This window comes from Daucus carota, chromosome 5 (genome assembly GCF_001625215.2).
Source record: "Daucus carota subsp. sativus chromosome 5, DH1 v3.0, whole genome shotgun sequence".
Classification (NCBI taxonomy): domain Eukaryota; kingdom Viridiplantae; phylum Streptophyta; class Magnoliopsida; order Apiales; family Apiaceae; genus Daucus; species Daucus carota.
Window position 1 is genome coordinate 6,731,827 of NC_030385.2, and position 14,395 is coordinate 6,746,221.

Here is a 14,395-nt window from a genome sequence, read left to right on the forward strand (position 1 = left end):
CACACACTTCTAAATCCTTTGACCAAATAGCTAAAATTATTATTTTTAAAATTTTCTTTTACTGAATTATAATATTAATCATATATTTTTATTCAAAGGAAGAAAATTCGGAAAATAATAATTTTAACTATAGGGTCAAAATATTTAGAAATATGTGTCAAAAAGTCAAAACGACTTATATTTCAAAACAAAGGGAGTATAATTTATTTTTATGATTACTAATCTCTGCCAACTTACAGATAGAACAAGATATAAAACTTTTAGAAAACCTGATATAAGGAGCTATAAGCGCTTATTTATATTATTTATTTTACTTTTCATCAATAATAAAAGTACTTTATTTTGATAAACAATAGTAAAAGCATATATTTATACAATCGAATTGACATACACAAGTTCAGGAGTAGTTCCATCTTGAGGAATCAATTTCTTTGGAACATGAGAACCGTCAGTAATCTTGTCGATGAAATCAGGATCTGTGGCTTCGAGATATAGCATCATCTTTACTTTCCAGATTAGATAATCGACCTTGTTAAAGACTGGAATTTTGAGTGATTCGTGTTTGGTTGTTGACAATTTTAAAAAACTACACTACAACTCTATAGCAATCTCACGTTATAATGTCAAGAACGTTTGCGCGCATATATGCTACAACTGGACATCGTGGTCATTCCTGACTCCTTACCTGGATGGAAAAAAATCAGCAGCAACATGAATTTATAAAATATAGGCATCAATGCACAACCATGAAATGTTAATATTGTGCAGAGTATTATCAATCATATATATATATATATATATATATATATAATCTGAAAATCAGTTTTCAACGCTTGAAATCTTCATTGTTTTTCTGAGCATGACAAAGTATACAAACCGATGCAAATATACACTGAAACAGAGAAAGATCGCATACAAAGCTACATTACATAAACACACACCAAAGTATATAAATTAGATTTTTGAATAACAATTCCTTCAGAAAGAAAACATGAATAAATTTCATTTTTGACACATGAAAAGAAATTTTATGAACAAACGTGAGGGAACTGAAAACCTGGTAGTGGACAACATCGATGCAAATGGAGAAATCATGATTTATAATAATCTTGAATTTGGAATCTGTTGATAGAGTTAGAACACATTAGTAAGAAAATGAATTTCTGCTGGTGAAATGTCCAGGAGAGTTTTCGTGAGCAACAGCATTGAACGTTTTGAACTGATTTTTCCTTTATCCAATCAACCCTGCACATTCATATATGATAATACAACCCCTTCCCGCGCCGAATCTTTAGCTGCAGATTACAATAACGGAAATTTAACAATTTTTTAAAATGACAGCATTTCTTAGGCAAGAATAGTAAATTTATCATTTCGAATAATAAAAACATTCCATCTGTTTTGAGAAATTATAAACACTTATCTAACGATGGACGATACCAATCTAAAAATTAAAAGAAGAAGTAAGTATCCATCATGATTTAACATATGTGAATATGAAAAAGAAGTATTGAAATGACACAAACTCAGTCTACTAACACGAATATTTTCAATCTCATTATAGGCTGCAAGCATCTTGTGCTCTTGTCAGCTCCTGCAATTTTTAAAATATTTAGTACTGATCCAGAAAAACATGCAATAAGCCACAAATTAATGGTATAGAAGACATATACGCTGATTAAGCTTCAAGTGGACTCCTCCTTGCGTTTGCAGAATAGTATTGTTTTATGTAAACATTTTTTTGGTTAGTAAGTGCCAGAAAGAAATAAATATATACAAATGTAATAAATTATAAATAAATGTATGAAATTTACTACCCAGGGGTTTAGATGTAGCTGGACCGTGATTTATGTTTTTAGTGGTAGAACCTACACAAAATAGATAGTAATGTAAGAATAAATTCTATTAAAATTATTAAAATAAATAGTAATGTAAGAATACTTTTAAAGCTTTGCTTAAAGTCAGCAGCACGGAAGTGTTCAATTATCAAAATAATTACATTAGTATTTTATTTCTAGAATGACGCGTCATAATAGGTTCGGGAAATATGAGATCAATTAAGATAAATAGAGTAATACTTATTATTTATTTTTATAGAATTTTAAGCAGAGTCATTAATAAATTCTATTAAAAATAAATAGTAATGTAAGAATATTTTTATAGCTTTGCCTAAAGTCAGCAGCACGCAAGTGTTCAATTATCAAAATAATTACATTAATATATTATTTTTAGACTAGTGGGGTCATAATAGGTTCGGAATATATAAGGCCAATCAAGATAAATAGAATAATATTTACTATATATTTTAATAGAATTATAAGCAAAGTCACAAATTTAAGTTAATGTATCAGCAATCAGTATGTGTTATATCAACTTTGTGACAAAAATGTTCACTTCTAATACAATTAGACAATAAGTTATTTGGTCTATGAGTTGTTTAATTCTGTGTTCACTACAATTGTCTTGGTGCTTACATTCTGTGGTGAACTTATGTCCCGGTCATTTTGGTAGGTATAGACAAAAAAAAAACAAAAATGTAAACATTAGAGTTTTAAAACACTAGTGTAGACAAATTTTGCAAGGCTTGCTATTACCTCCAGAGCCATGACCTTCCTATCATCCACAGGGATCTCAAATGTTATAATATATACATTTGATGATCTCAAATGTTATAATGTTTATTTCCTACTACGTTGATTTATGAAAGATTTGAACTTTATTTCCTATCAATATATATAGTTGTTGAAAAATTTAGGAACACAAATGTTTGAAGATTATATTACCATCATGTTTCTAAAAACTTGTTCGAGCATTTCATCAAACACTTGACATGCACATGGACAATTATCAAAATTATCAATAACACTTAAAATAATTAGCTGTAATGAAGGCAATCAATCACAATTAGATGAGAAAATCTGAACAGAAAATATACATCGAGAAATTATTACTGAAAGACGATTAAAAAGAACACTGGTTAATAATATTGAAAATATACCATATGATGCAAATTTAGGATAGCCCCATACTGCATCAGCCAGTCAGTCTGATGAAGAAAGTAACAATGAGATCAGTCATGAATCAACACTTAATATCTCAAATAAAAGTGATATTAATGTATAGTTTGACACAGTTCTTGACTCGTCAAAAGAAGGGGAAGACGAAATTTAAAATCTGGTGAACTCAATCCGGTGAACTGAAGAAGTCTATGAACCTTTGGTTCCAAAGGAGGAGGAATGTTTTAGGTTTGAAATTTCAATAGATACAAATGATCGATCGAGAGAATCCGTAAGGTTTGGTTTGTGTAAGGGTTCTGAATGGATTATCCATTTAATAAACAGGTTAAATATGTGAAAACGGGTTAAATATGTGAGAGAGTTGGGTAAAAAAATTTACTCATGGGCAAAATATTGGTTATTTTGAGGAGTATTCACTAGCAATCATTAAGCAGTCATTAAGATTATATTGATTGATATTGATATTGATTTAGTTGTTATTTTTGGTGCTCATATAAATTATAAATATAATACTCTTTCATGATATATATTTGGGATATAGGCCTGAACATTTATTGTGAGACTTTTATAATATATAATTTCATAAATGATTTTAGTTTCATTCTAAATAAATAGTTAATGATTAAATTATTACTTAAAATAAAATTTTATGATTAAATTTTCTTCAGAAGTAAAAAGTTTTTAAAATAAATTATAAAACTGTATTTTATAAAATTATTAAAATATGTGTCAAGTAATTAGAAAATATTGTATATAAATTAGTTGGATCCAAATGTTTATATACAGATAACTGTCATCACGAAAACATACGATTCATGGGGAGAGCATATCTCAGTTTGATTTGGTTTTTGGGTAAAACCGAAATTGAACTGAAACCGAAAGTCTTTCGTTTTAAAATTGAAAACTGGAATCGCAACCGAATCGAAATTAACTTAATGATACAGTTAACATGTTGTTTGGTAACTCATAATATACAATGAGATATTAACTTAGTTTATATTTTTCTTATAAAATTAAATTAATAAATAATATTTATTATTTTTAATAATCGGTTTGGTTCGGTTTTCACTTAAAACCGAAACCGCATTCATTGTTCGGTTTTAAAATTTTCGATTCGATTCGATTTTATTCGATTCGGTTTTTTATCAATTTTTAACAGTTTCATTTTCAACTTCAATTTGAATTCGGTTTTTTACTCAGCCCCAAGTTTTAAGAAATACAAAGTCCAAATGAGTGAGCTATACATGACATACCTACGTCTATTTAGAACACAAACCTGCTTTGTCAAAAAAAAAAAAAGAACACAAATCTACCCACCACGACTCAAAAACACATTAGCTACCTACCGTTTCTTCTCTCCCTTGACCAAGATCCTTTGATGGCAGCAACAGCTATTTCCCATCTTCATGGAAAGCTATCAAGCAAAGTTTGTTCACCTCCCATTTCAAATCCAAGCCGCTCATTCTATCGCCCCATAGTTTCTACTAGTATGGAGCAGCAAAACAAATCATATTGGGCTGCCGTTGAGACCCAAATCGATTCTCATCTCAAGAAGTCCATAACCATCCGGCCTCCAACCTCTGTTTTCGAGCCCATGCATCACCTCACATTTTCTGCTTCCAAGAGTACGGCCCCGCCGTTGTGCATCGCGGCGTGCGAGCTCGTCGGCGGCTCACCAGACGATGCTGTCACGGCGGCGTCGGCCATTCATCTCATGCATGCCGCCGCTTTCACCCACCAGCATCTCCCATTAACTGACGGGCCTATGCAGGTGGGATCCACCGTCGAACATGTAATGAAGCCCAACATAGAGCTTCTTACACCCGATGGCATGGTGCCTTTCGGGTTCGAGCTATTGGGCCTGTCTGAACAGGCACAGAACAATTCCGACAGGATCCTGCGCGTCATCATAGAGATTTCACGCGCTGTCGGATCCCAGGGGATCGTGGATGGGATGTATCAGGAGCTGGTGTACGCGAAAGGCGAGGGCGAGGATGAACAGATGGTGGAGTACGTGTGTGAGAAGAAGGAAGGTGAGTTACACGCGTGTGCGGGAGCGTGTGGAGCCATACTGGGCGGTGGGAGTGAAGAAGAGATAGAGAAATTGAGGAAATACGGACTTTATGTTGGGATGATACAAGGAATGGTTAATGGAGTTGGGAAAAAGCTTGGGAGCAGATTAGAAATTGCCAACAAATGGAGAGGCTTGGCTATCAAAGAATTGGAAGCATTTCATGGCAGAAATGTACACCAGATTTCATCACTTCTGGAGATGGACTAGGCGTCGTATTGTTTGGCTTCAACTTCAACCATGTAGAAGGTCAATAAGAGGACAATAAACAATGAATCACTACAAGTTTTTTTGGTTTCAAAAAAACTTGTCCTCCTACAATGAATTATTTCTAAATTTTCATCTCGGGATAAGAAATATTTTCAAATTTGTTTCTTAACGATTTTAAAATAACACTCTCTTGTCCTCGCACGTCAATCTTAGTATTTTGAATCTTCCATAAAGTATAATTTCGTAATATGTTTATAAATTTTTTCTAAATAAAATTTGGACATTTAAACTTATATTTAAATTAAAAATTTAAAAAATATTATAAAATTATATTTTATAAACAATTTGCCCTAAAAGACGGAGTATATACTCACTCCGTCCCACCAGATTCTTTACGTTACTATTCGAAACGCATTTTAAGACTCCTATAAAATATACTTACATTATATATTTTTTTTAGAAAAAAATCTTGAAAAAAAATGTCTAAATAAAATTTTGACATTTAAACTTATTTTTGAATTAAAAATTTTAAAAATATTATAAAATTATATTTTATAAACGATTTGCCCTAAAAGACGGAGTATATACTCACTCCGTCCCACTGGGTTCTTTACGTTACTATTTGAAACGTATTTTAAGACTCCTATAAAGTATACTTACATTATATATTTTTTTAGAAAAAAATCTTGAAAAATAATTTAAAATTTAAATTTTTATTAAAAAAAATTAAAAATATAATTATAAAACTGTACATAAACAATGATAAACATAAATATGAGCTGTCTTCGGCTTAACATTGGCACATCAATATTGGTCTTTCGTTTACTTTGTCAGAAACTCTTTTTTATCCTGCACATCGTTTTAAATGATGTTTTAATGAATTGTGCGGTCCTAACATGACTAAGAGTGAATCACATGATACATATGGCATATGGGGCATAAATATAATAACATTGAAGAAAATACATTTTTATGTAACAAATGTATTTTATGTATGTAATAATCAGTGATTATTTCATTATATTATCTACTGGTGTCAAGAAAATCTTGCGTGATAATTTATTGTACAAGAATCCATAACTGAATCTGGTTGACCAATAATCCATGTTGTGGCTAATATAAAAGAGATTGCATGTGATTATTTTGTCCAATACTGTGATCAGGACCGAGCATCTGATCGGTTCGATTCAAAACCAAACCGAACAATCGAATTATATATGTTTTTAAGATCGAATTCGGACTGAATTATTATTTTGAATCGAACCGAACCAACTGATAGGGGTCGAAATAATTAGGGTATTATTTATGATTCCAGAATCGACGGCCCAATTAATAAAAGCATGCATGACTAATTAAATTCGTAGGAATTCGGCACATGCTCGATAGGGGTCCATGCCAAACATTCAGGGATTGCATGAAGGGGACTTAATTGGTTCGGAGCCCAATTAAAAGTCCAACCACAAAAATAAGTCTTACAATATATCTATTTCGTCATGGATAATTATCCAGAATTTAAAATGAATATTAACAGTATAAGGACAAGAGTCTTATCTTATCTCTAGCAAAGAAAAACACTTCGATGAGAAGTCTGATATATGGAATCGTATTTCCATTCAACTTCTAACTCCGAAACATCTACATAAAGGGATCCAGCCCTCCAAACTAGAACTACGTTTTAGACTTGATTCTTCTCTGAGCTGAATATACGTAGGCATCTCGCACACCGAGAACAGTCTAAAGCACGAACGCTCCCACCCTCGTTTTTGTTTCCATAACATTTGGTGTCGTCTGCGGAAAAAATACGACAACCATGGCACCAAGAATATGCTCCAAAGTTGCAGTGATAACGTCAGCTAGAGTCATAATGAGATTATTCAGTACATTGTGGAACCATATATATAGTATTTGAGTATTTCCAAGTTTGTGTTACAAGCAAATAGGAACCAACATTGTTAGGTGGATATACCTGCTCATGGATGGTTTATATTCACTTGTGCATTTTCTGCAATAATGTTTCTTTTTTCCTACCTGCACTTTTCCTGAACAAGAAATGAACGATCCCAAAAATCAATTTGCATATGCCTTCACCACTTCTAATAACGGTCTTGCTGAGACATATCTACAAGTGCTTAGGGCAGGAAATTAATGTAACTGTTAGCCAACAGATTGACAAACAGAATTTATAATAATTGTATTGGCTTTCTATATTTTGAAATATAACTTTGGTTGGCTCAATTTTTGTGCAAACTAAGCAACCAATTAATTGTGAGCTTATAAGCTAATGAATAAATCAGAAGGTTTTTAAAAACTGGCACTTTACGAAAATTCCTCTTCTTTTGCTTAATACCCCCACACAGCTGATGCAAATCTATGTGGTGAAGTAGTTGTTGTACACATCGGCAATTTAAAACATTGTAGATAAACCAATTATGGACCAAATAATTATAACAATCATACTTAAGCAACAGCCATAAATCTGTAGCAAGCATGAATCTGAAACATTCTCATTACCACATTTAGGCTCTGCTCACTTCACTTGAATGGAATGATTTTGGGCTGAATGGAATGGCCATTCCGGGCTGAATGGAAAATTGTGTTGTTTGGTTGGGCCAGTTGAATGGAATGAGCTATCCTGAGTCCATTCCATTTGGGCCAAATAATAATCAACTCATTCCTTTTAAAACACCCGGTATAGATTCATTCCCTCTGTGAGATTTAAATGTCGGGCCATGGAAAAACAGACGAGCTCTCTTCTCTAACCTAGCGATTTTTCACTAGATGTTATCTCTCCCTCTCCGAACAGCTCTCTCTCTCTCTCTCTCCCAACTAGCGCTCCAGCACACACACACTCTCTCTCTCAATTAGCGCTCAAGCACACTCACTCTCTCAACTAGCTCTCTCGGTTTCGGTTAGCGCTCTCTCTCTCTCTCTATATCCTGTATCAGCTTGAATTGTTAATTTTGACTCTCTCTTCTGCATTAGCTTGAATTGTAATTTTGATTATGTATGCATTGTCGATATTATGAAATGTTTGATTTATATGTTTGAGAATTTTTTTCCCAAGTTGATTTTATAGGCCAGTTGTCTGTATTAAGGTGCTGTCCATTTATAATTTTGTCTATTGTTATGTTCTATGTAAGCCAAAATGAATTCTATGTTAGGAATGGTGCATCCTGTACAAGTGTGCACGTGTGTTAATTCAGTTTTGTTGGTTTGAAACTATGGATGGAACCATCTGGTAGCATATGAAAAACAACCATAAGCTTTTCTTCGCCGCTCTCTCTCCCAATCCATCTCTACGTGTGTTTTATTTGTTAATCTGATTGTTTGTTTATTAAGAGTCGATGATGTATGATTTGTCCGTACCATCCGAAGATTTCTTCTATTATGAGTAATCAAATCTCCTTATCTGAGGCTTCTCTCTCTCTCTCTCTCTCTTTTTCATTATTATTTGATGTTGATTTGTGGCAGTGATGATGAAAATTATACCATCAAACTATGAAGGCCTTAACTATATATAATTGAGTAAATTTGTTGTCGAGATAGTCCGTAAACCTGTCAACTTATCACTGAACAAACTAAGAGCATATTGATTGGATCATACATATCGTTTTTTGAATATCGAGGATTGATCATTGAAAAGTGGAAACCTATTCTTCGCGAGCAATGTTCAGACATGGTTACTAGATTACATTATTTCTTTGATTCCAGAGTTTCCAAATTATTATTGTTGCTAAATCTATATTGTCATCAGTCAGATCTTTAAATCTGTTGAAATAGGTTTTAAATGATTTGGTTTTAGTTTGTAGTTGGTATTATCAGTCGGATATTTAAATCTTATATATGTGGTGTCCTGGAGAAATTAGTTGGAACTGATCTTTCATGGTAACGCGCCCTCTGCTTATCATTCAGCACAAATCTCAAACCTTTTTCAGTACATAGTGAGGATCAGGAACAGTGCTTTATTTCAGTGTTGCATCCTATGATATCCTGTCTGTAGCATTTGATTTGCAGAATTAAGAATTATTTGAACTTAACACTACACCATATAAGGTCTATCCTAACACCGAATTTTCGTTGCTAAAACCATCATTTATGTTGCTATTGTGTTTAAGGCAACATTTTTTCCAATTTCGAAGATGTTGCGAAAATCCATGTGGCCATAGAGGTTTTGCTAACACTTTGTCCATTTTTTGGTAACATAGTAAATAACGTTGCCATAGAGTGTATGGCAACATCTATTTGGTTAACAGCAACATGTATTATACTGTTGCTTTAAAGGTTATAGCAACACCTCTTTTAGATAGCAACACCACTTTTTATGTTACCATAAAGTATAACTAAAATCAAATTATATGGTTATGCCAACACTTTTAATGTTATAGCAACACTGTAAATTAATTTTCTTAGCAACATTTTTCTAAGCTATGGCAACAGGTTCAAATAAAAAATTTGCAAGCTTTTGTTTGAAAATTAGATCATCCCTTTATAAATAACAATATCAAGTTTCCAAGCAAACAAACAACCAAATCCTCAAACGGTACTGACTAACTGACAATTCCCCAACTCCAAAATACATCACATCATTCAAAATAAAACGAGATCCTCCAACTTCTCCAAAATACAAATTCATCTTAATATAAAAGCTAAATAAAAGTTAAGCAAGGACATGTTTAGTTCAGAATACGGAAAATATCAATCAAGGGCTGTTAATCACTGCCATTGTTGGCCTGTGATGGCTCAACTGTTGGCTCAGTTGCACTGGTTAGCTCGATATCGAGATTAAGGCCTGGATTCTTTTCTGCCAGCTTGGACATCATGAGCTTGACATTATCTTCAACCTTCTTCTGCACTTGTTCTTCCATCTCCTTTGCAATTTGATCTCGAATATGTTCAGTTAAACTAGCCACATACTTCTCTGGCATGGTAGGCAAAGGGCGTGCAATTTTTTTCTTTGGTTCCCTTTTCTCAATAGGCCTCCCCACTAAAAATGTGCGACTGTGATCCTTCCCACCATAAACAACTTCATCAGCTTCGTCAATTGTTCCATCTTTCAGCAGCTTCTTTACATTTTCCTATAACAATAACATGCATACATTGAGCAAGAAAATGTCTTGATCATCTACAACTACCAAAAAGTATTTAAAATAGCAAAACTAAATATCAAGGATATAACAGTACAGATTATAATTTATATTTGTATTCTAATTATGAAGTCCGAGAACTTACCACTTTTTTCTCAACAACTTCAGTAGGTAGCTTGTATGTTCTTGTGCTTTCCCGTTTGCGTGTTTTAACATAAACATCAGCATCTGATATTGGCGCTGGTGGTTGTTCACGGGTAGCCTTCAATGCTCTTTCAAGTGCCTTGCAAAAAAAAAAGGTTTTCACCACATCAACCAGTTCATACTTATAGAAACAAACAAAAGGACAAGCATAATCCTAACAAATATTTAAATGAAAACACTTACCATATTGTGACTTATTTGTGCGAAACTCCTACTTCCAGCAGTATGTGTTTCAGTTATAAGCCTTCGAGATTCTGAATTTGTTCTTGCTTTTTTCTGAAAAAGAGAGAAAAAACAATTCGAACATCCCTAGGAACAATATCTTTCATGTTACCGCTATTTTCTCATCAGCCCAATATTCTAACAATATCTTGAAGTCTTTCAATGGAACCTCCCTAGGCCTATTTTCTAGCCTCTCCTCATCAGTTTGATATTTATAATAGTAATCCCTCTTGATCCGAGCTTTGTACCCCCTAAACAAGTCCCGCATCGTCGTCATAACCCAGTCATAACCTTCTTCAGGGATTACGTACTTGTCCTAAAAATGAAACATGTTTTACATATAATTTAGGAGCTAATTGAGGAGTTAATTCATAAATTTAACTAAACAATTCTCAGAAAATAGCCAAAAATTAAGAAAAAAATTATATTACCTTCACATATTCCCACAGGATATCTTTTTGTGGAACTTCAGTCCAACTACGACATGTAAGAGAGACAAACTCTCTTACTGTTGTTCCTAAAAAATTGCTGAACTCCCTAATCAGGTGTTCATCATCATCTACTGGTTGCCCGAGATCAGATAGCTTGATCTCTCTCTTTTCCCCTCTTGTATGGACATGAGTCAGTTTTGACTTCCCTCGTGGCTTTCTCTGTTTTTCTTCTTCTTCAGGTTGGCCTGGTGGCGTACCTATCAAGTGAAACAATTGAAGAAGTCAAAGCCATTTGCTACTTATCAAAATTCAACATTATAAGTTAGTAAGAAACTGATACAAAATTCAATTAGAATTTAATTAATGCAGCTTGGCTAATGTAAATTTATAAATGTACCTGGCTGTTGCAAATTCTCAGTTAGGGACTGTGATTGCTGCGTAGTCTCCAATGCAGCCTGCATCTTTTCTTGCTCGCGTAACTGTAAATAGGCAGCCATTGAACCAGGAGCATTTGTTCTCATCAACTTAAGTCTCTCTACAGTACTAACTTTTGGTGTATCATCATTTGCCTAGAAAAGAAATTATGTAATTTAAGATGAAATATTAAATCCCAAATTAGCATAGCAAGTGAAGTTTCAAGTTTACTTTAATTATAGTGAAGATGTGGTACAAACCTCAACCCGTCAGCAGCTATTCCCAATCGTATGTTCCGTTTTTCTGCTGAAAATGTTGGATATTTTGAATCCATCAGCTTCCAGGCCTTGCCATCTGCCGGATGTCGTAACTTTCCGTCTTTCTTTCGCTCCACTGCGTGCCAGGTCATTAATTTAGAGAAATCCTTTGACATATACAATCGCTGCAGCCTTGGTTTTAAAGGAAAATATCTCATGACCTTCGCTGGAATCTTGCTGTTGTCGTCTCCATTTTTCGCATCAGTCCACCTTGAGGCACCGCAGTTTCTACAAGAAATTTCATCCTTATTTTCATCCCAAAATAACATGCAGTCATTTGGACATGCATGTATTTTTTTGTAGTCAAGGCCTAAATCCTTGATTACCTTTTTAGCAGCATTGAAAGAGGATGGTACTTCAACATCGGGGAATGCCTCTTTTATTAGTAGTAATAGATCACCAAATGCCGACTCGGTTACTCCATGTAGACATTTCCAGTGGTAAAGCCTAACAAGGAAACTTAGCCGAGTAAATTTTTTGGAGCCCGGATACAATGGCTTTTTTCCGTCCTCAACAAGGCGAAAAAATTTCCTTGCATCTGCATTCGCTCCACCGTAGGCGCAAGTAACATTCAACATTTCTTCCAGATTATCTTCGAACCCGACATTTTCTTGACAATCCATCCATTCAGTACTACCATTTACCATGTTTGAGACGTCGTAAATCCAACTAACTTCTACCACAGATGGACCATTACAAATCAGGTGGTTATACACTTGTTCTGCACCCCACCATTGCTTACTTTTACATAAACTACAAGGACACTTCATTTCATTTTCTACAGCATAATGAACCATAGCATTTTCTACAAAATCTTTAACCCCCTTGCTGTATTCTTCACTGAACCTTGGAAGATTAATCCATATTTCACTCATCTTTACGTTCTGTTCAATAAAATACAACTCAATTATACAATATATAATAGTAGTACCATACCTAACAGTAGTACCTAACAAATATATTTACAAACATATATACAATATATAAGCCTAAATATCATGAATACTAAATATATATATATATATATATATATATATATATATATATATATATATATATATATATATAATATCATCACTACTAAGTTATCACTACACATATTACTTTCTAGAGTTGGCAGGCTGCTATAGCTTAGAGACCATACAAATAACATATAAAAGAACATGTCTCCTACAATAAGTAGTAATACAAACTAATTTATACATATTTACAAACTTATACATATATACTAACTTATTAATCCCCAACGCAAGTCACAATGCTATTAAAAGAAAAATTGCACTTGAAATCCCCTGTTAACCAGTCTGCAATTCATATGACATCTACTATTACCATATACAAACTTGCTTGGTTGCATAATAGTAATACTATAAAATCTGTGTTCATAGTATAAAATTTTAGGTAGATTTGGTCGTGGTTTAGGGACTCTAGCTGATCTTGTATCACCTAAACTAATATCACCTAAACACAAGAGTGTGCAAATACTAGTTTAAGAGAATGGAGAGCATTACCAAATATGCAAATACATATGTCCAGGGTCATTGTGATTCTCCACACATTACTACTAGAATAAAAACTATAACTCAAGAAAAAGTACAGATTACAGGAGCAAATACATTCTCCAGGAATACACAAAAACTAATTCACTTGAAAATACACTTGAAACTAATTCTCAACCAGTTTAACAAGTTTATATACATTAATCCTCCAGTACAAACAAAAAACAATAAACACATAGTAAGAATTCAGAAATGCACATACAAACTTGGAAAATGCAGATAAGCAAACACACTCCAAGAGTTTTTCAATTGACTTACAAATTTAACCCTAATCAACACCCAATTAAACCCCAACTGAAGAAACCCTAAATTAACAATTAAAAATTAGGGTTTTAAAACCCCCAAATCAACGAGATGAACTCAGAGAGATACCTTATAGTTAGAGTTCGACCAAATTAAAGCTACGAGAGAAAAACAACAGAGCTCCTTCTTTAAAGTCGTCGAACCAGCCCCCTTTCCCAAATTTTTGCAGATTCGAGCTTCGAGAGATGAGAGATATGAGAACGAGATGAGAGAAAGAGATGAAAGAGCGAGATGGAGAAGATTCAGAAGAGAGGTATACGGGAGAGATTGAGTAAGAGATGCGGGAGAGAGAGAGAGAGAGATGTGTTTGTCTGAGAGAGAGAGATGAGAGAATGTTTTTAATTTTTGTTTTAATTGTCTGAGATATGCAGGAGATATGTTTTCTCTAAGGCGGTTGCAGCTGAATTTTGTTTAAAAATTTGACTATCAAAACAAAGCGGGATGTTTCCCTCTTTTATTTTAACTCTTCTCTAAGGCAACATCGCACAAGATGTTGGCAAGATGTTGGCATTGCGATTTTTTTGTGGTTAAGGCAACAGTTTTCGGATCAATGGCAACACCGC

At 33.6% G+C, this 14,395-nt stretch overlaps 3 protein-coding genes, 1 long non-coding RNA gene and 1 other non-coding gene across 6 annotated transcripts; 2 read left to right on the forward strand and 3 right to left on the reverse strand.

The window, feature by feature from the left end:
• Positions 1 to 398: 398 nt before the first annotated feature.
• LOC108222520 (uncharacterized) lies at positions 399 to 3,322 on the reverse strand. 2 transcript variants are annotated; one of them, XR_010292484.1, is made up of 4 exons: positions 2,999 to 3,322; positions 1,540 to 1,868; positions 1,058 to 1,295; positions 399 to 685 (listed from the first exon to the last, which is right to left on the reverse strand). It is a non-coding gene; the product is annotated as an uncharacterized LOC108222520 (long non-coding RNA). The 2 variants fall into 2 exon arrangements; XR_001806984.2 differs by lacking the exon at positions 1,540 to 1,868.
• A 972-nt stretch (positions 3,323 to 4,294) lies between these two features.
• Positions 4,295 to 5,467, forward strand: LOC108220564 (heterodimeric geranylgeranyl pyrophosphate synthase small subunit, chloroplastic). The gene has a single exon (XM_017394366.2). The coding sequence runs from the start codon at positions 4,396 to 4,398 to the stop codon at positions 5,296 to 5,298; it is 903 nt and encodes a 300-aa protein (XP_017249855.1). The 5' UTR covers positions 4,295 to 4,395; the 3' UTR covers positions 5,299 to 5,467.
• Positions 5,468 to 8,637: 3,170 nt separating this feature from the next.
• LOC135146886 (small nucleolar RNA snoR117) lies at positions 8,638 to 8,716 on the forward strand. The gene has a single exon (XR_010283980.1). It is a non-coding gene; the product is annotated as a small nucleolar RNA snoR117 (small nucleolar RNA).
• Positions 8,717 to 9,751: 1,035 nt separating this feature from the next.
• LOC135152984 (uncharacterized) lies at positions 9,752 to 11,804 on the reverse strand. The gene is made up of 6 exons (XM_064094482.1): positions 11,637 to 11,804; positions 11,240 to 11,496; positions 10,921 to 11,124; positions 10,770 to 10,862; positions 10,528 to 10,665; positions 9,752 to 10,373 (listed from the first exon to the last, which is right to left on the reverse strand). The coding sequence occupies exons 1-6, from the start codon at positions 11,758 to 11,760 to the stop codon at positions 10,008 to 10,010; spliced, it is 1,182 nt and encodes a 393-aa protein (XP_063950552.1). The 5' UTR covers positions 11,761 to 11,804; the 3' UTR covers positions 9,752 to 10,007.
• Positions 11,805 to 11,885: 81 nt separating this feature from the next.
• Positions 11,886 to 14,127, reverse strand: LOC135152714 (uncharacterized). Its single transcript, XM_064093789.1, has 2 exons — positions 13,902 to 14,127; positions 11,886 to 12,854 (listed from the first exon to the last, which is right to left on the reverse strand). Exon 2 carries the CDS (start codon positions 12,843 to 12,845, stop codon positions 11,886 to 11,888), a length of 960 nt encoding a protein of 319 aa, XP_063949859.1. The 5' UTR covers positions 12,846 to 12,854; positions 13,902 to 14,127.
• Between the last annotated feature and the right edge of the window lie 268 nt (positions 14,128 to 14,395).